Below are 26286 nucleotides of genomic sequence, written 5' to 3' on the forward strand. Positions count from 1 at the left end.
CTTGGGGTCTGTCATCTTCAGGCCCTTCTGCCCCACCCACCTCCTCGACCTGCTGCTTTTCTGAGCACTTGAGAGGTTAAACCCAGAGCTGGAGGGGCCGCAGGAGAGACGAAAGAGAACGAGCTTCCTTCCGAGGCACAGAGGTGGGGTGCTGAGTCACAAAGGGCCAGACTGGCCTGACCCCATCCAGGGCAGATAGCCCCAGGAGGGCACAGGGGACTGATGTCACCGCTGAGGTTGGCAGCATGTGCCTGGGGCTGTGTGGCTCAGGAGGCAGGCAGTGTAGACGGGGACTCTGGAGCTTCCCTGTGGATGTCGCCTATTTGCGGTTGGGTGGCCGTGGGCAGGTCATGTGGCCTGTGACCCTTCATCTCCTCATGTGTAAAAGGGAATCACTGAGCAGGTGGGGATCCTGGAAGGCTCAGTGCCCCAGGGCTATGGTGGATGTGCTTGGTGCCAGACTGTAGTCATTCGCTAATCCCTCTGCCCCCGATGCTTGTTGAACCTTTAAAAATTGGAACAAATTGGAATGTTTAGAAGTTGATTTATTGATGCAAATTTAAATTAGGCTGCATGGAATGACACCAACTTGCTGCTCACCTCCCCACCCGACCCCAAGCTTTGGTGCCTTGGCAGGTGGGTTGGCATCCCTCCCCGGCCCTCCTTGTCCACCCTGCTCATGGGGCTGAGGTCTACCTGCAGACCCTAGGACAGTCTGGTCCCAACGACCAGGGCCGTTCTGTTCCATATCTTCATTCATTCGATTTCTAGATGGAAAACCGAGGCACATGAGTCCCTCCCAGTGATTTTTGTTGGTCCACTCCTTCTTCTGGCCTCTGAGATGTGCCAGCCTCCAGTCTCCTAACTTGAGACCCCCAAATCTGAAATTAAAATTCCCCTCTCTTGTGGGCCCCGCTGCACAGTGAGGCCTCATTATTCTGCTTATTAACACGAGGACACGGCGGACGGGATGCCTGTGACGTGGCTTGCAGCGGGCGGCTGGAGATTAGAAATGCTAATGTTGGTAATTAGGAATGTGGCCGAGGTGCTCTGGGTGCAGAATTTAGGGCCAGATTTCATGTTTAGAGTGTGAAAATAATTAAGTTGGCCAGAGAGTTTGGAGCAGGCCCTATTGCCAAGATGAGGAGTGAATAATTTCCTAGTGACCTCAACACTCGGGGCCTGGTGGGAGCTGGCAGTGTAGGACACTTTGGGTTGCACATCGATGCTCCCCTTTCACACAGGGGGAAACGGAGGCTCAGAGAGGCAGTGCCTTGCCTGGGATGCCCACCCTGCTGTGCCCGGTTGTGTTTTGAGGATGTGTTATCTTTGTCATCTCTGTCTTAACTATGGGTCCCTGCTAGGTTTTCACTGCTCCTGTCTCTGTCCTGTTCAAACCGCCAGAGTCCCACCAAGCCCGGTCCATTCCCCTTTCCACACCTCGCCTGTGCGCCACCCCTCCCCTCTTGCCTCTTGTCCAGGGGGTGTCATCAAGGGCTCCCAGCCCTGCCCTAACACTCCTTCCTAGGGTAGCCTTTGCCGCCATCTCCTCGCTCCTCAGCCTGCTCCCACTGTATAGCTATGTCCCTGTGGCCATGTCATCTGGTCAGTCTCCCAGCTGATGTGGGGATGGGGGAGATGTCCCCCCATCTCTGGACATCATACTCACCTTCTAAAACTGGGCTCCAGTGTACCCTCCGTCACCTCCTTCTCAGGTTCTGCTCACCTCTTGCCCAAACCCATTTCTGATAGTATCATTTTTCACCAACCTGCCACCCCCACATGGACAGCTCCCAGGAGGCACAGGGGGAAGAACACTGGTGTTGGGTGGGTGCACGGAGCTCCCTCCGTCATCTTCGACCTCCGTGGCCACCTTGTAAGGTGGCAGGTGAGGACTCAGGTGAGGACGCCAGCCTGAGGATGGAGCCCAGGTGTGTCTGACCCTAAGTTCCTCCTATCCTTTCTCTTATCTCTCTGTACCCTGGTCTTGTGTCATGTCCTCAGCCCTCAGCGGGGTGCACATCTCCCCCCAACACCGACTGTGACCCATCTTGCAGCCATGTTTGGCTCAGTGGGGTCTCCTGTCCTCAGCCCTCTGAGCTGCTCTTGGGGTCCCTGCTGGAAGCTCCTGAGAGGTCTTGGCGAGAGCAGGGCAGGTCTGTGCCTGCAGGCACCATGGCTGGCCAGTGCCCGCCCTGAGTTCACCAACTGCAGGTGCCGCCTGTGCACAGCCAAGGTTTGGGACGTTCTCGGTCTTTCCTGGTCCTCACCTGGCTTCCCCTGCTCTGTGGTTTCAAGTGTGTTCAGTATCAGAGGGCAGAACACTAGTGCTGAATGCCCTGCTGGTGGTCAGTGAGGGAGCCTGCCCTTTGTTCACACATCAGTTCCAGCGCTGTGCTCGGTGCTGCCCAGAGATGCTCGTCTAGTCCTGATCCCGGCCCTGGGTCCCAAGCCCCTCCTGGAGATGGTGCCTTATTTTTTCAAGCCCCGGTGAATATAACTTGGGATATCAGTTCTGTTCCAAATGAAGCAAATTAGCTGCGAAGCTGCCGAAAGCTGTTGGCCCTGCCCCCCAACCCCAGGGGGGTGCGGGTGTCTGGGTACCAGGGGGGTCCTCCAGCTTCCCCCCACGCTGCCTTTCTGTGAGGGTTAGAGCTGCAGTTCTTGCCATTTTAAAAATATATACATATTTTGAGAGAAAATCTGCATACATTGAAATTCAAAATCTTAATTGTACTGCTGGATACGTTTTGACAGTTGCATACACCCAAGTAACTTACACTCCAGTGGAGGTGAGATGCAGAGCGTTTCCGTCACCCCTGGATGCTATCCTATCTCCTGTGCCCGCCCAGCAGCCCTTCCCTGGGCAGCTCCTTCTCTGACTGCTGGTCACTCATCCCTGTGTGCTGTGGCCCGGAGCTGCTGCGGTGTGTTTGTTCAGCAGTTGACGGATATTTGGGTGTTTTTCACTTTTGGGTGAATGTGAATAAAGCAGCTCTGATTTTGGGGCGGTGCCTGTGACTCAAAGGAGTAGGGCACTGGCCCCATATGCTGGAGGTGGCAGGTTCAAACCCAGCCCCTGCCAGAAACTGCAAAAAAAAAAAAAAAAAGGCACGACTTATTTTTCATGCAAGGTAGTGTTTTGAGGACATGTGTTTTCATGTCTGTTGTGTAAATACTGAGGAATGAAATCACCAGGTCAGAGCAAATGTTCATAGTTTTATAAAATCTGATGAAATATTTTGGAAGTGTCAGCACCATTGCCCAATCCTGCAGTGGTTTGTGAGAACCCCTGCTGCTCCTTGATGGCGGGGCTGCTCTCTGCCTGCCCTCCGTGGTACCCTGGTCCCTGACCCCAGCAGCCTGGGATGCTCTCTGCCTGCCTGCCGTGTTCCCCTGGTCCCTGACCCGAGCAACCTGGGGTGCCCTCTGCCTGCCCTCCGTGGTCCCCTGGTCCCTGATCCCAACAGCCTAGGGTGCTCTCTGCCTGCCCGCCGTGGTCCCCTGGTCCCCGACCCCAGCAACCTGGGGTGCCCTCTGCCTGCCCTCCGTGGTCCCCTGGTCCCTGATCCCAACAGCCTAGGGTGCTCTCTGCCTGCCCTCCGTGGTCCCCTGGTCCCCCCCCCAGCAGCCTGGGGTGCTCTCTGCCTGCCCGCTGTGGTCCCCTGGTCCCTGACCCCAGCAACCTGGGGTGCTCTCTGCCTGCCCTCCGTGGTCCCCTGGTCTCCGATCCCAGCAGCCTGGGGTGTTCTCTGCCTGCCCTCCGTGGTCCCCTGGTCCCCGATCCCAGCAGCCTGGGGTGCTCTCTGCCTGCCTGCCGTGGTCCCCTGGTCCCCGACCCCAGCAGCCTGGGGTGCTCTCTGCCTGCCTGCCTTGGTCCCCTGGTCCCTGACCCCAGCAGCCTGCCCCTGAGCTCCATGTGTGCCTGTTAGAACGGGCGCCCACCCAGGCGTGATGGTCCCCTCTCTGCTTGTCCATCAAGGCTCCTTTCTCTGTGGATCGTGGTCCTTCAAGGTTTTGTTGATGGAGATAGTTTTTAGACCTGGGTGTGTCTTGAGTGAGTGGAGTTTTTCACCATCCTGCTTCCTTGTCTCAGGTGAAAGTCCATGTGAAGCGACCCTAAAGAGCACCATCCAATGAAGTATAACGGGAGACTCATGTGTGAGTTTGAATCTTCCAGTAGCCACATAAAAGTAAAAAGTAACAAGTGAGAGCCGGTCAGTGGCTCACGCCTGCAATCCCAGCACTCTGAAAGGCAGAGGTGGTGGATCGCCCGAGCTCAGGGGCTTGAGACCAGCCTGAGCAAGAGCAAGACCCCGTCTCTACTAAAAATAGAAAAACTAGGTGGGCATTGTGGTGGGCGCCTGTAGTCCCAGCTACTCAGGAGGCTGAGGCAGGTATGAGCTCAGTGAGGGCGCTGACCAGGAGTTTGAGGTTGCTGTGTGCTGTGATGCCAGGGCACTCTATGCTGGGCAACAGAGTGAGACTTTATCTCAAAAAAAAAAAAAAAAAAAAGAAGAAGAAACATGTGAAATTAATTTTGGGGGCACAACATGAATTTTAATCATTATTTTGTGTAACCAATATGTCTAAAAATACCATTTTAATATGTAATTTTTAAAAATATTAATGAGATATTTTACTTTTTCTCCATACTGAATTGAAATCCCACATACATCTTACACTTAGAGCGCATCTCAGTTCAGATTAGCGGCTCTTAAGTGATCACCTGGCAGGAGGCGGAGGTCACAGCCAAATCTGGAGCTCAGAGGAAAGAGGTTGGTTGGGATTGCCTCGCACAGTGAGGACGTGTGGGTTGAGGGTCAGGAGTAGGCATGTACGTGGGCCGTCTTCCCGTACTGTCCTCACTGGACACTGCCAGGGAGGAGTCTTGGAAGCCTGTGAGGGTGACAAAGTGGGATCCACAGCCCTGTTCTGTTTCATAGCTCTTCCTGGAGAGCATGCTGCCCATTTATCCCAGGAGTAAAGGCACAGATTCCTCAGGACACTCCAGAGAGTGTCCTGTATTTAGCCAACAAGGATTTCCCCCCCGCTTCTCCTAGTACGTTTAAATCAAAATCTAGAGCTTATTTTTTGACACATTATTTGAACAGTTAGAAATGCTGCTCCTTCTAAAACACTCCGGCAGAGAGAACAGGATGTTGCCTGTCTTGGAGGGCAGCGGCTTGGCTGTGGGCGTATCGTCACCATGTTCAGTGCGGTGTGGAGTGGGCTCGGCCCCAGGCCAGCTCAGGGTGGGCTCTGCATGCAGTCGGGGCTTCCCTGAGGGCGATAGAGATGGGGCAGGGTGCCTCCTTTCTTGAGCTGGACACTTTATTTTCCTAATTTCATTGATTCTTCTCCACCTTGTGTAGGTGGCATCATTATCCCCATTTTAAAGATGAAGAAACTGAGGCTTAGGAGGTCAGACAGCTTAATCAGAGTCACAGCTGCCTAAAGCCATGTTGCCCTGTCTCTCACACTAACTGGCACTTTTTTGGGGCCTCCTAGGTGCCAGCTGTGCACCACAGGTGTCACTTTTAACTATCAGAGTAAACCCAGGTGGCTGTTAATTGTCCCCGTTTTGCAGATGAGGAAAACTGAGGCTCAGGGAGCTTGAGTAACTTGTGCATGGCTTTATAGCCCATGGGTGACAGGGCTGGGATTTGGCCTTTAATCTCGGGGCCACATTTCTGCAGCTCCAGGCTGGGCTAGAGGGAGCATGTTGGTCAGGGCCAGAGGTGACAGTCACCCTGACTGCATCGCAGCTTTCTTCCTTGCTGCCAAGTGGATATTTCCACTGGGCTTAGATATGTTTAACCAGGCGTGGAGATGTCAAAGGCCTGGAACTTTCTCCTGAGCCCAGCAGGGCCACCCTCATCTGCACAGCCGGAGCCACCTGTATTTTCATCCTGAGTAGTTTCAGGGCGGACACTGTAGGCAGGGCCTGGTGGGACTTGCAGAGCTCAAGGTGGGTCTGGCATCCGCAACTGACAGGGAAGAATGAGTCTCAGATGGGGCAAGGGATGTGGCCCCAGATGGTTCCAATCCCAGACTCAGGGGACTCCTGGACCCCTGTCCCCTCTGGTTTTGAGCCATGCACTCCCCCTGTGCTTGAAAAACCCCTGGGGCTCTGGTGCCACCACAGAACCCAGACATCTTAACCTAAGGGCCATGGGTAGGAATCGGGCTATTGCCGGCCGTTCCCTATGGGCCTGACACTCTGTCTCTGGACGTGCCATTCTAGTGTACCTCGTGCCTGTCCCTTCTGGGCCTAAAAAATCCCCTGCTCACGCAGTCCCTCCCATGGGTGGGGATGTCCGTAAGGAGCCCTCCCATGGAGCCTCATTCACTGTTGTCACTGTGTCGCCATGAGCCTGGTGGTCATGTCACCCCTATGGTGAGTGGTCTTGCTCCTGTGCAGAGCTTACTGGGGGCCTGGCTGTTCTGTCACCACCCTGTAGAACAGGCCCTTCCCTTCATCCCTTGGTAAACAGGACGGGCAGATGGGCGAGGATGCAGGTGGGAGGCTGGCAGCACCCCAGATGGGGGAAGTGGCTAAACAGCAGCCATCGGGACCCCCCTTAGGGTCAGGAGTCCCAGCAGAGAGGTACTGCTGTTGCCAAATCAGAGGGGAGGAAACTGAGGCCCAGAAAAGCCCGTTTGGTTTTGTAGTAACACATGCCATGTTATTTTCTTCTAATTTTTCACCAGGAAATCCCTCCAACTGAGTGGAAATGGGTTGACAGTGCCGAGCCTTGCAGGATCTGTTTATCAAACAGACGGCACTGAAGCAGCCTGTTGGTCTGTCTAATGGGGACTGCTAACGACATCAGCTATGATTGTATAAATCATTTGCATGCAGTCACTTTGCTCAGAAAACCCTTACGCTATAGTGCATCGCAGTGCAGGGGCGCACAGTGTAAGGGTTATGTTTAGTCTGGCCTAATGATGTGGATTCTGAGTTTATGCAGTCAGATTGAGTGGAGTCGTACCATCGTACGGTCGTCTCTTTTACTTAAACTTCATAGTACCCAGGAGTTCTCAGCAGAAATCAAGGATGGACCTATAGGCCCTCAACCTCACCTTCACACCTTCCAGGTTTGGGAAGAGAGCCCTCCCTGAATGCAAGTGTGGCGAGTCTCCAGAGCACTGTGGTTTGTGCCGGTTTGGCGCAGCCTGATCATGAGGTGTTTGGGGAATTTCTGGCAGAGGCTTGAGGCCAGGACCACCTGGGGAGGAGACCAGGACCGTGAGTCAGTCAGGTGGACAGCAGGAGGGGATAGGATGTGAGTCCTAGGGGGGCGCTGGGCCTGGATGGAGCAGTTTTCAGGTGGCCACCCCAGTTCTGCAGGATTGGGTCGTGTGCAGGGGTGGGAGGGAAGCGTCCAGTCCTACTCCTGAGGGGGTTGTCCTGTCCTGTCCCTCAGGGCAGAGCAGGGTGGCTATGGAGGGTGAGTGGCCACAAGCTGAATTTCTGGCCATGTGGGGCCTGGCTCCCTCTACCCCGTTGTGAAGGCTGCCACTGTAGTGTCCCAGTCCCCTGTCATTGGGAAGCTGTGGCTGTGGGAAAGGAGGGCAGGAGCCAGTTTTGAGCGTCCACAGACTGAGTTGGAATTGTTGCTGGGAGCAGGGAACAGACAGATGAGGCCATGGCTGAAGGGTGGTGTGGACCTTGGAGGGTGTGATGGGTCAGCCAGTGATTTCTGGGTTCCTGCCAACCACTCATGGGACAGGAGTTCCTCATGTTGTAAAACTCATTTGCCACCTGGAAGAAAAACTCGGACCCCACTTCAGGTATAAATCAAATGGTGATTTGGGTGGGTGCGTAGGTGGGTCGCTGCCCCAAAGGGCAAAACGGCATTGAAGAAAGGAGCAGGGTGATTTTTACACTCTTTTTGTGCTACGTGGTAAGCCAAGCAAAAAACAGAAGCAGAACGTAGCCGGTTAGCTCAGGAGTGGGGTTACAGTTAGGGGGCTACAGCGTGGCAGCTGCATGGGGACAAACTTGGCTTGGGAAGTTTTGCTTGAGTAAGCTTTTCACCATTGTTTAGCCATTGCTAGGGGGTTGGGGTAAGTTCTACCATTGTTTTACCTGTTGCTAGGAGTTCTTGGGAACTCAGGGAACTTCCTTATACTGAAACTTGTTTTCAGAATTAACCCAAGGAGGGGTTTGAGATGTACAGGGACTCAGGCTGAGACAGTTAGGGGCCTTTAGGGGCCCTTTGGTTGGGTACCACACTCAGGCCCTTAGCTCCTGTGTCTGGGGGACTGGGACCCACTTAGGTCCCATTGAGGGCTCTCCAGAAGTGGGTGACAGGCAGAGAGAGCGGGGTGTGGCCAGAGGGTGTCCTCCTCTCTTGTGGATGAGACACGTCTGACTCTCCCACCCCTGGGTCCCAGGTGGCCCCTTGCCTCACCATCCAAGGACTGGGTAACACTGGGTCATCTGTCCACCAGCTGATCCTATAGTCAGCTGCAGCCATTCTGGGCCCGTGATGGGGTCACGATGTGATCTGGTTACTACAGCCACATCTGTCTGGTGACTGGGTTGGGTTGTGGCTCCCACAACCTCCTGCTGGATGTTGATGATGCTGAGCCACCAGCTTGGGGGGGGGGTGGTGTCTTGCCCTACACCCTGCGCATGACATGTCTCTTAACCAGACAGGGGAGGGAGTGTGCGAGCACACACACATCCTACCTGTCATTCCCCAGCATCCATAGCCAAGGTCACAGTTGGGCTGGTAGCTGTGCCTGCTGCCCCTGGAGCCTCAGAGGCTCAGTGACTATTTGCCACCTTCAGGGAACGTTCCTGACACTGCAGGACCCTGAGCCCCATGGGTAGACCTGGACCCTTGGGGTGCCTGCCTTTCTTCCTGCCCAGGTGTCTCTCATGCAAAATGAACGTGCAGCATACGCTCCTGACCTGGCTGGATCCCTTGTGCAGCCTCGCCTCTCCTGTCCAGTTGTGGGTCACCATCACATTGGTTCTTCTCAGTGACCTGCTTCACCCTCTCCCCTAGATGCCTGGAGGTAGGGAAACTGAGTCAGGAGATGAGGATTCTGGTCTAAGGCACACCTGGATTGTTTCCATATGCCCCTCTCCTGCCACAGGTGCGCCATGAGAAGATGATTGGCACCTGTAATCCACAACAGCTGTCATCTCCCAGTTATAATGGCAGTCACCAAGCTGTCATGATCCCCCCCATCCCTGCCTCTGGAAGCACTGTGGCTGATTGTGCCATGAGAAGCAGAGCTCTGGACAGGGCAGTCCATGCACACACATGGGTGACGCTGGTACACTTACTAAGTGCCTTCTGTATGCAGGGCTGTGTTGGCAGCCCCACCCACATCTGAGGTGGTGGCACCCCTCAGGGACACTGGGCCCTGATATGTGACCTTCTTTCCAGCCCCACCCCTCACCCCTGCCTGGTCTGATCCTACAGGTCAGGGTGGGAGGAATGAGGGGGAGGAACAGCCCCCCGGGGTGTTAGGAGGAGTGACTGCTTGAAGCCCCAGGGCCCAGGGCCCTCTCCTGGGGTTCCCTTCTGGGCACCCCCCTCTTCATCAGGTCACTTGGGGCAGGCCGCGTCTTCCTCTGCTCACGTGTGTGTTAGGAGAACTATGGTGATGAGCTGGATGGCACTTTATCAGTGTTGGCACCACGCTGCCCACTGGTCACCTCTCTGTGTTGGGAGAACTATGGTGATGAGCTGGATGGTACTTTATCAGTGTTGGCACCATGCTGCCCACTGGTCACCTCTCTGTGTTGGGAGAACTATGGTGATGAGCTGGAAGGCACTTTATCAGTGTTAGCACCACGCTGCCCACTGGTCACCTCTCTGTGTTGGGAGAACTATGGTGATGAGCTAGATGGTACTTTATCAGTGTTGGCACCATGCTGCCCACTGGTCACCCTCTGTATCGGGGGGACCTTCCCATCCACCTTGGTGGAGCAGAGGGCAGCAGGTCTCGATACTCTCTTGGTGTCTGTCCCCCCAGACTGTGGGTAGAACCTCACATCTGCACACAGGCCCAGCGCCGGGTGGGTGCACAGTAAGCACTTGCTGAGTTTAGTGCCAGCAGGTTAAGAAAACAAGTGGTCTAATCCTGTTGCCCAGGGCTGCAGCAGAGATAGCATCTGTGAATTCAACCAGAAGGGCAGGACCCCGCTGTCCTTCATAAGAGCTTGTTAGCATGTAGGGCCCTCTTTGGGGGGATTGTGGGAGCCCCCACAGTTGCTGGAACGTTCTATATCTTGGTCTGGGTGGTGGTTACTTGGGTTTAGACATTTGCTGGAATCCAGCGAGCTGTGCGTGCAGCTCTGGCCTGCAGTGGAGGTAAACCCCACCCCTGTCTTCAATGGGCCTTTCCTGTGCAGGACCGGGGTCGGCCCGTCACCCTTTCCATGTGAAGGCCGCTGTGGGGGCACCTCCAGTTAGGAGAGTACCCCGAGGGCTGTCATCGGGCTTCCTGTGGTTCCAGTGCAGATGTGCGTCAGCCCACTGCACGTGGAAAGCAGACTTTCTAAATGACTGCTTTTTTTTTTTTTTTGCAGTTTTTGGCCAGGGCTGGGTTTGAACCCACCACCTCCGGCATATGGGGCTGGCGTCCTATTCCTTTGAGCCACAGGCGCTGCCCATAAATGACTGCTTATTTATAGAGGTCTGGAGGCTATGGGGGGAGGCAGTGTGGAATGGGGCTCACTGTTACTGTGAGGGCAGGCACCTCTTGTCTCAGGGCCCAGGGAGGCAGCCTCTCCCCACTCTAGGGAAGGGCGAGTCATCCCCTCCTGTCCTGTCCTGGCAGCCCCCTCCTCAATGTCAGATTTTTCTGCATCATTTTGGGGAATAGATGAGAGCCTCCAACCCCTGCCCCAGGCTCCTCTAGCAGAGACACCCCCTCCCAAGGTTTTGAGGCTGCCCCTCCACCTGGGCCCTGCCTTCTCTCAGAGACACAGGTTAGAGGAGAAAGCCCCTTCTGTGGGCGAGGGCACTTCTGCTCTAGGGCTGCCATTCCAGGCAGTCTCCCTGGATTTTGGACATTCCCAGAGGCTCCTGGTTGAAGTCCTGCTCGTCTCCTGGTCTTTGAGTCCAGTTCTTTGTCAGAGACGGCCTTTGTCTTCCAATTGAGTGGGGGCAGGAGAGGTATTTTAGCTGGTCTTGCTGACATCCTCCATTGCAGAAACAATGTGATCTCCGACTTGTGCAGAAGTTTCCAGAATGTCTCCACTCCTCACTCTCCCCCATACACGCCTATAGTTGCCAGGGACCTTGCCCTGCTTTTTGCCCACCCTCAAGATCACAGCCCCCAATCCTTAGTCCAGGATGCCATTTAGAGTGAGTATTTCCTACTAAATAGCATAAAATTACATCCTTTCAAGTTAATTAAGCCACTCTGTGGCACTGAGGGCTGCAGAAGGGACGTTGAAATGTCAGAGCACAGTGGCCACTTGTGTTTCCTGGTGCTTTCTGATTACAAGTGCACCCCACCACCAAAGGCCTTTTCAATTGGTTAAGTGGCCCTGGGCAGCCCGCCTTGCCGGCCCCAGCCTGGTCAGGGTCACCGGGACCGGGCCAGGCAGAATCCGCCTGTGTCTGGCAGCTGGGCTGCTGTGTTCAAGTGTCTTGGCTCCCAGCGTGGTCTCAGTAAACAGATCTGCTCTGGAGCCAGTTGTGGGCAGCGACCTAAGGTCGGAGCTTTGGAAAATGACTCCCCTCATGGGGTTTGATAAAGCTGGTTTCAGAAGAGAGTTCTTATTACAGACCCAGCATTCAGGTCTCTCAAGAGTCACTTGGGAGTAGCCCACTTCTCAGGAGCCTCCATATACTGGGGGTTGTTCCCTGGCACCCTGGTAGAGAGCAGGATGCAGGGTGGGGTGGGACTTCTCAGGCCAGCAGGTCCTGATAGGAGAAGATTCACAGGTCAGAACAGCCTCTGTGCCATAGGGCCACTGATGCGCTCTGCCCCTCAGGAAGCAGCAATATATCAGGTCCAGAGGGGCGAGAGCCCAGCCATTGCCCGCCCCAGAGCACTGTGTCTACACTACGCGGTGACCTCCAGTGAGGCTCCACAGGCAGCCAGGTTCCAAGAGCCTGCACTGGGTCTTCATCACCCCCAGGGGAGTAGCTGAGCTCCTGGGCGTGGCATTCAGGGCCACTGTTGATCTGGCCTCTGTCTCTTCAGCCTCCTGCACCACCACCTCGCTCAGCTCCATCCCCCTGAGGGTGTCCTGCCCCATCCCACCGTCCACCTGTCCCTTCCGATTCCTGTGTGCTTTCCTGATTGCCCACTTGGAGCTGCCTTCAAGGTCCAGCTCAGACACCACCTCTTCCAGGGAGCCTTCTTGCTCCCTAGCTCCCTTCTGCCTCCTTTATGCCTACTTACAATTGTAAAACGTGCAGAGGCACTATAACAAACCTCCACGTCTTCCCCTCAAACGAGTGAATGTGGATATTCGGCAGGTTAAATGTGATCACTTTTTTTTTTGAGACAGAGTCTCACTCTGTCACCCTGAGTAAAGTGCTGTGACATCATCATAGCTTATAGCAACCTCAGACTCTTGGGCTCAGGCAGCCCTCTTGCCTCAGACCCCCGAGTAACTGGGACTCCAGGTACCCATAACAGCGCCCGGCTAGTTTTTCTGTATAGAGATGGAGTCTCACTCTGGCTCAGGCTGGTCTGGAACTGTTGAGCTCAGGTGATCCACCCTCCTCGGCTTCCCAGGATTACAGGTATGAGCCACCACACCCAGCATGTAATAACTTCTTTCAGGGCTAAAATGTCACAGGGGCAATAGGCTCCTTCCACATGTTCTTCCTGTCACCCTCCCCAGAGGCCACAGTCACAAACAGGGGGACCTAGCCCTGTTTGTGGGCTTTCACCGTGTGAGCAAGCTGTGTGCCATCCTGAGAGGCTGACTTTGTGTGAACAGCGTCATGGGCCACTTGTGCTGTGCACCTGGGGGTTTGTCTTCAGTGCTCTCAGGGTGACCTGCAAGTCTGGCCATGGGAGGTTTTCTATCATTTGAGAACATCCTGGCTGGCACTGTCCCCAGCTTTCCTGGTTGCCAGTGCTGTGACCGTCCTGTGCTGGTGATGTGGGTACCCCCGGCATGTGCTCGGGGAGGGTGGGATTGGGGGCCTGGCAGTCTCCTGTGTTGACACGGTTGCCCTGCTGCCAGCCCTGCGGACACCTTGCGTCTCCCTCTGTCCTGCACACGTCCTGCCTCACCGTCGTCCTGGTCATTGCTGCATATCACTTCACTGAGGTGCACAGGGCTGAGGGCCGTGGAGCCCCTGGAACCACTCATGCGCCATCACTCTCGGCTGCTCCCCAGGCACCTGCGCCAGGTGCCACCTGCCCCCCTCTGTCCTCCTCTCTGTCAGGGAAGGACAGTGATGCCTGGTATGACCAGAGCCAGCGTTGGAATGAAATTCAAATGCAGATTGGTCGGCCTCCCCCAGCACCTGGGCTCCAGGTATGTCGAGCAGGGTTGACACGGAGGCGGGGAGCAGCCGGCTGCCGGGTGGGAGTAGGCTGGAATTTCCCCAGGTTTTCCCAGGAACTCGCAGTGGTGCCTGACAGTCCCTCACGGTGTGCCTGCAGTTGGTGGAGGCGTGATGTCGGGGAGCGGGAGCAGGGCCCCAGCCGAGCTCATGCCGATGTGGAGCATCTCGGTGCTCCTGATGGTGATCAAGGAGGCAGCTGGATTTCATCTGTGAATAATAAACTGGCTTCACATGACGGTAAAAGTGGTGCTTATGTTATATTAATATTTATTAGCAGTTATTGATGTTGGAACCGGCTTGTTATCTTTGACGCACATCACAGCAGTTCTGTAAAGACGCGAGGAGAATTGCAGCGCAGGAAGCAGTCACAGCGCTGTGCTCTGCGGCTGTGCACACAGTGGCGTGGCACAGTGGTGCGGCCAGTAGAGCCGCTCAGCTGCCTGGAGGGGAGGCCAGCAAGGTGGCCCAGGGAGTCCTGGGGCTGCTTTTCCACTTTCCTCACCCGGCCAGGCGTGGCCCACTCCTCACGTGTCCAGAGCTCTGTGGGCAAAGGCAGCGGGGGCCTCTGTGGTCCTCTCCAGCTCCAGGGACTGGCGGGCACAGCCTTTGCCCTGATGGCCACCCTTGGATGGTGGGTGAATGCTCTCAAGAGCCACGACCATCCAAGCAGTCACCTTTTGTAGACAGTTGTCCTGGTGTCTTCAAAAAGGCTATTTCATGGGAAGAAGGGGTGACGCGGGGCTGCTGTAAATGAAAAGCTGGATGGGATCCAGCTTCAAAACAGATGGCAGCCTGGTGTTTGGGGTGGTGTGAAGTTAGTAGTTGCACAGTGGCGGTACGTTGAAGTCGGGGGCATTGCAGAGGCTGTAATCTACTCTAGAAGGGCTTCGCTGCGTGTTTCTTAGATTCTCACCTGCATATCCGCATTGACATCCTCCTGGGGTCAGTACAGATGAGGAGAGATGCAGCCTCCCTCCCGTGTCTGCGGGGTGGGGGGCGGGGAACCAGAGAAGAAGGCCCCCAGGCCGTGGCCACCTGAACCAAGCCGTGCTGCTGCCTGGTTGGGTTCTGAGCATGGGTGCCCCTGACGGGGAGCAGGGGCTTCATCGTACCCAGCGGCCGACACTGCACCCACCCAGATGGGGTACTCCAGGTCCGCCTGGGGCTCTGTGAGCACCTCTCTCGAGTCCTCAGACACTCTGCGAGACATAGCCGCACTTGTAGAGGCAAGGGGAGTGGAGGGCTCACACCCCTTCACACCCCTGAAGGAGGCCTTCAGGGATCTGGCCTAGACAGAGACAGCGACCAGGCCACATGGGGTGTCCTGTGGGAACAGGCCCTGCCCGACTTCCACAGCTCCCCACCCCCCAGACTTGGGGAACCCACAAACTCTTTTCTCCTGAACCTCAGTCATTTTCTCTTCTTGGTGGCCTTTCTTTTTGTAACTTTGTGTTGCTGACAAGTGGAACTCCATGTAGGGTGGAGGCCCTGTGAGGGGCCAGCCTGGGAGCCTGTCCTCAGGGTGCAGACAGGTCCCAGAGGAGGCACATTCCTCCTTTCCACACCGTGTCTTCTCTTCCCCAGCAAAGCTGAGAAGAGGCCTGAGTTTTGGGCTGTGCACGTGGCCTTAGTAACCTCTCTTCTGCTTGCAGCCTCTCCATCTGTAAACCAAGCGGGGAGGACTGCAAGGCTTCCAAATCTGGACAGGCCGGGGCACGTGCTCCCCTCGTCGTTTGCTTTCTCTGAAGGGAAAAAGGGTCTCTTGCAAGTTAAGTAAGCCACTGAATTAGCTGCTATATTAGTCACTTGGGTTCTGAGATTTTAAAATATAAAACCTCTCAGTGGACCTACAGCTATGCCCTTCCCCAGTGCTGAGTGCAGGGAGTCTGGTCCTTCCTTCATCCAGTGCTCAGAGAGCCTCCCAGGCACCGTGCTGGCCCCTGGTTGCCCACTGCCTTACATCCTTACGTGTCCTGCCGATGAGGAAGCTGGGTGGGCAGAGCTGAGTGGTCAGAGCCAGAATCTCAGCTCGTCCACCCTGCCAAACCCTCAGGAGCCCTTAGAAACATTTATTAAAGCCATGTGCAGCTTCTGCCCTGGCTGGTAGGGTCTCCTCTCACCTGTCTCTGCTTGTGTGACCCTCCTAGGGTGACTGGGGACTCCTCTGATGCAGGAAGAATTTGAAGTTATCTTTGACTTTTATGGCCCTTTCCCCCTATTAGAATGCTTACCACCGTAAATGTAGTCATAAGGAGCTCATTTATCTTGGCAAAGGTGCAGCTATAAACTATGTGGTGCTGGTGGAATAGCCTCCCAGATGATTGTTTCTGCCCCTATAGATAAATTCCAGCACGGGAGCAGAAAGGTCAGTCCTGCCCCATAAAATGTCTTGTCAGCTTGCTAATTAAGGTTTCTAAGGAAATGGAAGAACCAGGGCAGGCCTGGGAGCAAAGAGAAACCAGTAGGGATTGGAGAGGGTGAAGCCAGCCCAGCACCAGCAGAAAGTGGATACTTGGTGGAAAGTGTCTTTTTCCCTCCCTTCTCTTCATTCTTCTCTTTCCTTTCTTTCGACAGAGTCTCACTCAGTCACCTTGGGTAGAGTGCCGTGGCATCATAGCTCACAGCAACTTCAAACTCTCGGGCTTCCGACTAGCTGGGACTACAGGTGCCCACCACCACACCCGGCTAATTTTTCTATTTTTAGTAGAGACGAGGTCTCGCTCTTGCTGAGGCTGGTCTCGAACTTCTGAACTCAAGCAATCCCCCTGCCTCAGCCTTCCAGAGTGCTGGGATCACAGGTGTGAGCCACCGTACCTGGCTTGGAAGTTGGCTTTTGAGTCTGGCTTTTTTCATTTGACAGTGTTATTTTGAGATCCATCCATGTTGTGTATTTATCAGTGGTCTGTTCCTTTCTCTGGCTGAGTTCTGGTCTACTGTGTGCAGATATCACAGGTCGGTCATCCAAGTACCTGCTGGTGAGCATTTGGGGTGCATCCAGTTGAGGCTACAACAAACAGAGCTGCCACGAACATTACATGTATAAGATTCTGTGTGAATACCTGCTTTTATTTCTGTTGGATAATGCCTAGGAATAAAATGTCTGGATCATCTATCGGGTGAATGTCTTACTCTTCTTGGACTGCTGTAACAAAAATGCCATGGACTTAGGCAACAGAAATTAATTCCTCACAGTTCTGAAGGCTAGGAAGTCCAAGGTCAAGGCAAGGGTTTGATTCCTGATGAGGGCTCTGCTCCTGGCTTGCAGACAGCCGTCTTCTTGCTGTGTCTGCTGGGGGCAGAGAGGAGGTGGAGCACAGCAGCTCTCTCTTGTGTTTAAAGAGCACTAAATGAGGGCTCTACCCTCGTGACCTAATCACATCCCAAAGGGCCCATCTCCAAATACCATCACATTGAGGGTTAGGGCTTCAACATGTAACTTTTTTTTGTGGGGGGAGGGTGGAGCACAAACATTCAGTCCATAGCAGTAAGTGTACATTTAATTTAAGAAACTGCAGGGCGGCACCTGTGGCTCAGTGAGTAGGGCCCCGGCCCCATATGCCGAGGGTGGCGGGTTCAAACCTAGCCCCTGCCAAACTGCAACAAAAAAATAGCCGGGTGTTGTGGCGGGCGCCTGTAGTCCCAGCTGCTCGGGAGGCTGAGGTAAGAGAATCGCGTAAGCCCAAGAGCTGGAGGTTGCTGTGAGCTATGTGATGCCACGGCACTCTACCCGAGGGCAGTAAAGTGAGATTCTGTCTCTACAAAAAAAAAAAAGAAACTGCCAAGCCGTCTTCCAATGTGATTTGTATCATTTTATGTCCCCAAGATCAGTGGATGGGAGTCCCAGTTGCTCTACACCCTTGCCAAACCTTGATCTGGTCAGTCTTCTCCATTTTAGCTACCTAAATAGGATGTGGTTGTACCTTTTTGGGGTTTTAATTTGCATGTCCTTAGTTATGTTGAGTATCACTTTATCTGCTTTTTTTTTGCCTTCAGTATGTCTTCTTTATACTATTCACATATTTTGTTGTTTTTTTAAATTGGGTTGTTTTTAGATTATTGCGTTTTGAGAGATCTTTCCTATGTTTTGGATACAAGTCATTTGTCAGCTTATTTTCCTGTGTTTTTTCTCAGTCTGTAGCTAGTTTTTTATTCTCCGAATACTGTCTAACTTCAAAAGTTTTTTTTTGTTGTTGTTGTTGTTGCAGTTTTTGGCCGGGGCTGGGTTTGAACCCAGCACCTCTGGCATATGGGGCCGGCGCCCTACTCGTTGAGCCACAAGCACCGCCCGAACTTCAAAAGTTTTTAATTATGTTGAAGTTCAGTTTATTGATTTGTTCTTACCTGGATTATGCTTTTGGTGTTCTATCTAGAACTCTTTGACCCCAATCTCAAAGATGTCTCTTAATGTTTTCTTCTAGTAGTTTTATTATTTTAGTCTCTACATTTAAGTCTGTGATCCATTTGGTTTGGTTTTTTTTTTTTAAAGGTATGGTATGAGGCATGGCTTCAAGTTCCTTTTTGTTTGTTTTTATTAATAGTATGTGGCTATCTCCTTATTCCAGCACCAATTATGAAAAGATTATCCTTTTCCACTAAATGAATTGCCTTTTCAGCCTTTGCTGAAAATCAGTTGACCATGTAGGTGTGAGTCTACTTTGGACTCTATTCTGATTATTGATCTATTTGTGCATTTTAACACCCACACCAAACTGTATTGATTAGAGTAGCTTTATGACAGGTCTTGGGGTCGAGAACCGGAAGTCCTTTCCTTGTTCGCTTGTTGTTTTGTTAGTTTCAGAGTTATTTTGGTTATTCTAGGTCCCTTATAATTTCATGCACATTTTAAAGTCATCTTGTCAATTTCTGTTTTCAGAAATGCCTGCTGAGATTTCGATAGAGGTTGTATTGAGTCTATAGGTCAATTTGAGGAGAATTGAAATCTTGACAATACTGAAGCTTCTGATCCATGGTTATGGTATATCTCTTTCTTTACTTAAGTCTTTTTAAATATCCTTCAAGGATATTTTTTAAATATCCCTCAAGGATATTTAAAACCTTGATATTTCAAGGTTTTCAGTGTACAGGACTTGCACAGTTATTGTCAGATTTATTTCTGAGTATTTCTTATTTTTATTTCTTGATGCTATTACAAAAGGCATTTAAAATTTTTCAAATTTCTGAATGTTGATGGTAGTGTATAGAAATACATTTGCTTTTGTATAGTGTTCTTTTGTCCTGCAATCTTGCTTTATTTGTTCTAACAGCTTTCCTTTTTTTAACTGCATCTACTGAGGTCAGCATATAGTTTTTCTTCTTTTGCGTCTTATTACGGTGAACAATGCTGACTTCCAAATGGCAAGACAGCCTTGAATTCCTGGGATGAAACAACTTGTCACGACAAATTATCCTTTTCATTGTTGTTGGAATTGATTTGCTAACATTGTGTTAAGACTTTTTGAGTCTGAGTTCAGGAGAGAAATGTACTGGTCAGTGGCCACTGGTGATTTGTCTGGGTCTGAGTGATGGGTGCCTATTCCTCCACCAGGCAGACTCATGGGGTACAAATGTGGCCATGTAGAGCTGCTCTTTCTTCAGGGGCTGTGGGTACTAGTGGTTCCCACAGAAGGAGGCATTAGTCAAGCAGGCCCCCCCAAAACACATCTCCTATGCTTGTGCAGGCCTAGAGGCCTGGAAGGGTGTCATTTCCCTTCCCCTCCCTGAATGCCCCCTTGCTGCTGGTGTGGGGATCTTGTCATAAGTTGGGGAGAGTCTTGGGGGGCTGGGACTTGGGGCCCTGACATACCCAGCTCACTCCCCAACAAAGGGTCCACCAAGGACATGTGTCAAGGGCCTGAAAAATATTCTTACATTTTGACCCATTAATCCTGCTTTTAGCCTCTTTTTTGAGGAAGTAGTCTGCAATGTGGAAATGGCTTTATCCACAAAGATGTTCCTGTCACCGCAGCCTTGTGTATCACCTGGAGAAGGACGGGGCTAGACCCAGTCACTAAGAGGATGAGCTTAGCTGAGGAAATTCTGTAACATCCACCAGATGGAGGACTCCATGGCCATGAACAGAGTGATTTATAAAGTTTGTAGTGATTTCGGGAATTCACACGTGTCCTTAAGTGAAAGGAGAAAACCAGGTTACAAAATTCTGTGTATAGCCATATAAAAAACTGACTTAAAAAACTTAAAACAGGACACTGAGGTACAACATGAGTGTTTTCTGGGCACTGCTTTTCTTTCTCTTTTTTTTTCCTCTGGTTTATAAAATTTCTTCAATGAATATAGATTTTAAAAGTCATAACTAAGAAAGGGAAGAGTAGAATTTGATGTTTCTACATCAGCTGCCCCCTGCTCGGCTAGGCTGGTGGGATGGCTGCATCTGAGCCACCATGTGTGGGGTCTCAGCATCTGTGTGGGGGGGTCTCAGCGCTTTGTGGGGTCTCAGCACTGTGTGGGGCTTAGCATGTAGGGGGGTCTTGGCGCTTTGTGGGGTCTCAGCACTGTGTGGGGCTTAGCATGTGGGGGGGTCTCAGCACTGTGTGGGGCTTAGCATGTGGGGGGGTCTCGGCGCTTTGTGGGGTCTCAGCACTGTGTAGGGCTTAGTATGTGGGGGTCTCAACGCTTTGTGGGGTCTCAGCACTGTGGGGGGCTTAGCATGTAGGGGGTCTCGGCGCTTTGTGGGGTCTCAGCACTGTGTAGGGCTTAGTATGTGGGGGTCTCAGCGCTTTGTGGGGTCTCAGCACTGTGGGGGGCTTAGCATGTAGGGGGTCTCGGCGCTTTGTGGGGTCTCAGCACTGTGTAGGGCTTAGTATGTGGGGGTCTCAACGCTTTGTGGGGGTCTCAGCACTGTGGGGGGCTTAGCATGTGGGGGGGTCTCGGCGCTTTGTGGGGTCTCAGCACTGTGTGGGGCTTAGTATATGGGGGGGTCTCAACGCTTTGTGGGGTCTCAGCACTGTGGGGAGCTTAGTATGTGGGGGGTCTCAGAGCTTTGTGGGGTCTCAGCACTGTGTGGGGCTTAGTATGTGGGGGGTCTCAACGCTTTGTGGGGTCTCAGCACTGTGTAGGGCTTAGTATGTGGGGGGGTCTCAACGCTTTGTTGGGGTCTCAGCACTGTGGGGGGCTTAGCATGTGGGGGATCTCAGCGCTTTGTCGGGTCTCAGCACTGTGTGGGGCTTAGTATATGGGGGGGTCTCAACGCTTTGTGGGGTCTCAGCACTGTGGGGAGCTTAGTATGTGGGGGGTCTCAGAGCTTTGTGGGGTCTCAGCACTGTGTGGGGCTTAGTATGTGGGGGGATCTCAGCGCTTTGTCGGGTCTCAGCACTGTGTGGGGCTTAGCATGTGGGGGGGTCTCGGCGCTTTGTGGGGTCTCAGCACTGTGTGGGGCTTAGTATGTGGGGGGGGTCTCAGTGCTTTGTGGGGTCTCAGCACTGTGTGGGGCTTAGCATGTGGGGGGGTCTCGGCACTTTGTGGGGTCTCAGCACTGTGTGGGGCTTAGCATGTGGGGTGGTCTCAGCGTTTTGTGGGGTCTCAGCACTGTGGGGGGCTTAGCATGTGGGGGGGTCTCAGCGTTTTGTGGGGTCTCAGCACTGTGTGGGGCTTAGCATGTGGGGGGTCTCAGCGTTTTGTGGGGTCTCAGCACTGTGGGGGGCTTAAACATGTGGGGGGGTCTCAGCGCTTTGTGGGGTCTCAGCATCTGTGTGGCATCTCAGTGTCTCTCTGGGGGTCTCAGCGTCTGTGTGGGACTTAGTGTGTGTGAGGGATCTCAGCACTGTGTGATGTCTTACTGTCTGTGTGGGGAACTCAACATCTGTGTGGGGCTTAGCGTGTGGGGGGGTCTCAGCACTGTGGGGGGCTTAGCATGTGGGGGGGTCTCAGCGCTTTGTGGGGTCTCAGCACTGTGTGGGGCTTAAACATGTGGGGGGGTCTCAGCACTTTGTGGGGTCTCAGCATCTGTGTGGCATCTCAGTGTCTCTCTGGGGGTCTCAGCATCTGTGTGGGGGTCTCAGCACTTTGTGGCGTATCAGCCTCTGTGGTGGTCTCAGCACTGTGTGGCATCTCAGTGTCTCTCTGGGGGTCTCAGCACTTTGTGGGGTATCAGCCTCTGTGGTGGTCTCAGCACTGTGTGGCAGCTCAGCCTCTGTGTGGGGGTCTCAGCTCGCCCTGTCTGTCTTCCAGGCTTTGGGAACCATCACTGCAGTGCCTGTCACGGGTCCTCAGGTCAGCTCCTTGCAGAGGTTGGCCGGGCAAGGAGCGGCAGTGCTACCTCAGGTAAGCGGGCCCTGGGGTGTCCGTCTGTCTGTCCCCAGCCCCTCAGCACTGAGGTTTGGGGATGGCACTGACTTAGGTGGGCTGCTACCCCTCTGTCGCTCCCTCGGCAGCGTCTTCCCCTCCTGCTGCCTCTGAGCATTCTTCAGTGGAGACATTTGGACCAGATCTGGTTTTTCAGTGAGGAATTGTGAAACCAATTTAGTGGGTCATGACCAGAATTTTTATTTTAATGGAGTAAACTAGGCTAAACAGAAGTTGAACTCAAACAGAATATAAAATGTGGCAGAAGCATTGTTCCTCGAACAATTTGTTTCTATACTGGGTCACAGGGCAACGTATTTTTAACTATGGGTCACAGTCAAGAAAGTTTAAGAAGCTCTGGACGTGGTGATTCATTTTAGGAGGTGGCTCACGGCTGCTGGGACAGGCGTTCTGGGTTCTAGACGAGGGTCCCCTGACGGGCTTTATGCTTTGGACGAGGCACTACAGAAGGGCTAACAGGCACCTGCTTTGTCCACCACTGGCCTGGTAGGCAGTAAACTGGTGATTATTACCCAGTATCCTTAGTATCACTAGCTCAGCTTTGTTGAGTACCTGCTGTATACACAAGTCCTGGCCAAGGACTGGCTGCCAGCTACAGAGACAAAGATGGCCCCCACCTGTCCTGGGGCTTCAGGGTGGGATATGTTCCCCCAGCTTGAGGATGGTGAAAGGCAGCTGTCCTGGCTCCCCCACCCCCACACGGCAGCTTCCCCCACTTGTGCCCACCTGGACTGAGTCCTGCCCCTCTGAGGCTCAGAGTTTGGAGGGAGGACACACAAAGAAACAGATGCTCTGAATCCAGAGGGATGGGGCTGAGTCTAAAGGATTCACAGGCCTATAGGAGCCCTTAGGGTGCCCATTGCACACCCGAGGGTCCCTGTTGCACACCTGAGGGCCAAAGAGGGCTTCCTGGAGGAGATGGTGCTTGAACCAGGCCTCACGGTGGGAAGGCATTGCAGCTGGAATGGAGGCAGGCCTCCGGAGAGAGCACCCAGAGAAGGTGCGGGGTGAGAGACAGAGGCACAGGGGTGAGTGGGGCAGCCGGAGCAGACAGGGAGGGGAAGAGGCCAGTGGGGCCTCTGATGGGACCTTGGAGTCAGGCTGCCCGTCAGTGGGCAGTAGGGAGCTATGTGAGGCTTCTGAGCGGGGAGGGCTCCTGGGAGAGGCTCTGCACCTCAGCCCCAGCCGTTCTCCTGTCACCCTGCTGCCTCTGGGCTTCTGTCTCCTGTGTCACCCTTGCTGTCCCTTTCCCACAAACATCTGGACCTGCCTCCAGGCCAGGCAGCTTGGGCCAAAAGGTGCCCAGTGCATGCCTGGTCCACCTAACCTGCTAGCTGTGCTGTCCCTGGAAACTCAGGGGAGTGGAACTGGCAGCCTATGGTGGGCTGAGCCTGACGGTGGCAGCTGCAGAGCAGAGGAAGGAGAGGTGTGGGGACGGGGAGGACCCCAGAGGCTCCTGGCGCAGGGGCACACATCTCCTGGTAGTACAGACGAAAGGTCACAAGCACCAGGATCCCCAGATGTGCATCATCTGGGTCAGAAGCCCACACGTTCAGGCCAAACCCGGAGTCCTGGATGAGTGTTATTTTCCATGTCTAGCGTCTAGGGACCAGGCCTCCTCCCCCACACTCATAGTTTGGGTTACTAGGGTTAGTGGCCAGGGTCAAACAGAATGTGTGGGCAAACCCCAGGTGACCAGGGAGGAGCTGACAGGACAGGGAATGGCCGTCAGCACAGCCGAAGTCCTTGCTGACCACACACAGGCATCTTTCTGCCCCATGCTGGTCCTTTGCAGAGGGCAGCAGTCCCAGCTAGGGGCTGGTAGGACCAAGAGGATTCTGTCTGCAGTTTGCCATGTCAGGCATTAGTGTTTGTGTTGGGCTGTGAGCCTGGCACTGCAGGCCAAAGGCCCTGACCACTGGTACCCAGAACAGAGCTGCAGGCTCAGCTGGACCCACGCTGGCCACCTCACCCAACTACAGAGAGGCCCCTGATACTGGGAGGGCAGGTGCTTTTTGCTGAAGGCCTACTATGGCAGGGTATTGGGAGGCCCCCAGAACTGAGGGCCAGCTCCACACCAGGTACTGGGGTGCTTGGGATGTGCCTTGGGTCGCAGAGCCCTGAGGGGCCTCCCTGAGCCCCTCTGTCCACCTGTATCCCTGGAGGCATGGTAGAGTTGCTGGGTCAGAAGTGCTCTGTGGCCTTCACCAAGGCCAGACAGGCCTGCGCAGGGCCTGGGCTCAACTGCCCCTGCTCTGACGGTAGCGTCGTCATTCTCCAGGATGCCTCTCCCCTCCCAGCCTCAGTGCGCTCCTCCTGGACAAGTGAGCACCCCGGCCTGCATGTGCCTGCAGCAGGGCTCCAGTAAGACAGGAAGGCAGAGCCCGCTTCTCCTGTCTCTAAGGAGCTGATGTTCGTGTGGACCACCCGGGGTTGGCGTGGCCTCATTTGGGGGCTGAGGTACAGGGTGCAGGGTGATGGTGCCCACAGAATTGCTGGTGACAGGCCACAGTTAGGGCACTTGGCAACTGTGCACTTTCTCACTCCCAGTCCCAGGTGGGTCCCATCACCTCGAGGCATAGATGAGGGACCTGGGCCTGGGAATGTTCAGGTGTATCCCCAAGACCACCCAGGCCCCAGAGGAACCAGGACTGGCCCCAGGCAATTTGTCCTGGGCCCTGGCCTGACCACTTCTTGGCTACCTGCAGTACGGTTTCACTCTGGCTAGAACAGGATGCACCAGTCTTATGCGCATGGCTCACTGGTTTCTAGGGGCACATGACAAGTCCCCATCCAGATCAAGAAGATGTGGGCAGGGCCTGGGAGCCCCCCAGGTCCCTCTGGCCCCTGGGAAGTCTCTGGGTTAGATCTTGTAAGTCCTGCCTCTGGCCAGAGCTGCCCCTGCCCTGTGCCTGTCATCCGCTGCCCGCATGTGTCTGTCTGTCTGACCATGCACCTGTCCCTCCTCCCAGGTTAGGCCAAAGACTCTGATTCCAGACAGCCTCCCTGTCACCCCGGGCCGAGACCGGCCACCCAAACAGCCCCCAACATTCCAGAAGGCCACCGTGGTCAGCATCAAGAACCCCAGCCCTGCCCTCCCCACTGCCAACAACACCGTCAGCCATGTGCCAGCACCCGGCAGCCAGCCCCAGGCCCTCGCCCAGCCCGCCACCCTCGCCTCTCCCCTGAGCAGTGCCGGGGTGGCCTACGCCATCATCTCCACCTCCCCCAGCAATGCTGCCGCCATGGCCCCCAGCACCGCCGTGTCCGTGGTCAGTGACAGCATCAAAGTCCAGCCCCTCCTCATCAGTGCCGACAACAAGGTGAGTGCCCACAGGCAGGCTCTGGAGGGGATGTGCCCGTGTGGGAGGCCTCCGAGCCAGGTGTCCAAGAGGGTCCAAATGAGTGAGGCCCAGGCAGAACGAGTGATCAGGTGGTGGAGTGTTCTCGTGGCCAGAGGAATGAATGGGGTGTGAGCAGGTGATGAAGGCAGGAGTCGGTGCATGGGCAGACAAATGAATACGTGGTTAAAAGAAAATACGGCTGGGGCGGCGCCTGTGGCTCAACGGGTAGGGCGCCGGTCCCATATGCCGGAGGTGGCGGGTTCAAGCCCAGCCCCGGCCAAAAATAAAAAAAAAAAAAAAAAAAAAGAAAATACGGCTGAATGAATGAATACCAGGGGCAAAGGAGTGATTTGGTCAACAAATGATCTACTTAAGTCACTGGAGTAATTTAGCAATCAATTAATCAATAAAATATGTGACCGAATAAATGCCTGGAAGAGAGCTGGGTACTGATTGTCCTCCTCTGCAGGTGGTGCCAGACGGTTGGGGTGTTCCTTTATACCCCAAGATTTAAAACTAACCACTGAGACAGACTCTCCCCTTGCTCCTCTCTGAGCTCCTTAGGGGCTACACGGTCACTACCACTTCCTCTCTTTGGCCTTTTTGCTCTGTTCCCAATTTGGGGTGTGCCAAGCTGCCCCCTCTTGCTCAGGGCAGGTATGCTTGCCTTATCCCGGCCTCAAGCCAGCCTGGACGTGACCATCACCTGACTTTATGTTGTTGCTTACAATATGTTTCTGGGGACATTGTGCTTTCAGCCCTCCCACCCTCGACAGTGTCTTAAAGGATTCCCTAAGCCTAAAGAGTCCTCATGGGCCCCACTCAGATGGCAGGTGTGCCCCAAGATAACACCTGAGCCAGAGGGGCTGCTTAGCGGATGTTTGAAGGAGCATATCCATGTCACTGCAGCCACACCAGCATTCGGTGTTGGCATTTTAAATGTTTTTTGCTCATTTAATAGGTACGCACAGATGCCTTGTGGAAAGTTGAATTCCTTTGGTTATTATTATTTCCTATACTTCGTAAGAATTCCATCTCCTTCTGTGCACTTGTTTGTGGATGCTCTTTGCCCTTTTTTCTATCAGAGATCTTAATGTTTTTCTTTCCAGGAG

General features: G+C 53.9%; 1 protein-coding gene across 7 annotated transcripts in view; it reads left to right on the forward strand.

The window, feature by feature from the left end:
* Positions 1-26286, forward strand: part of PHF21B (PHD finger protein 21B) — a 107711-nt gene that overhangs the window by 49147 nt on the left and 32278 nt on the right. For 3 of the 7 annotated variants that reach the window (XM_053582289.1, XM_053582291.1, XM_053582290.1), the window contains 2 exons: positions 21696-21788; positions 24803-25153. In XM_053582289.1, coding sequence (XP_053438264.1) covers positions 21696-21788; positions 24803-25153 — 444 coding nt within the window. The remainder of the gene's footprint in view (positions 1-21695; positions 21789-24802; positions 25154-26286) is intronic. The other 4 variants (XM_053582296.1, XM_053582294.1, XM_053582292.1 and 1 more) reach the window with 3 other exon arrangements.

Source organism: Nycticebus coucang, chromosome 3, assembly GCF_027406575.1.
Source record: "Nycticebus coucang isolate mNycCou1 chromosome 3, mNycCou1.pri, whole genome shotgun sequence".
Lineage (NCBI taxonomy): Eukaryota > Metazoa > Chordata > Mammalia > Primates > Lorisidae > Nycticebus > Nycticebus coucang.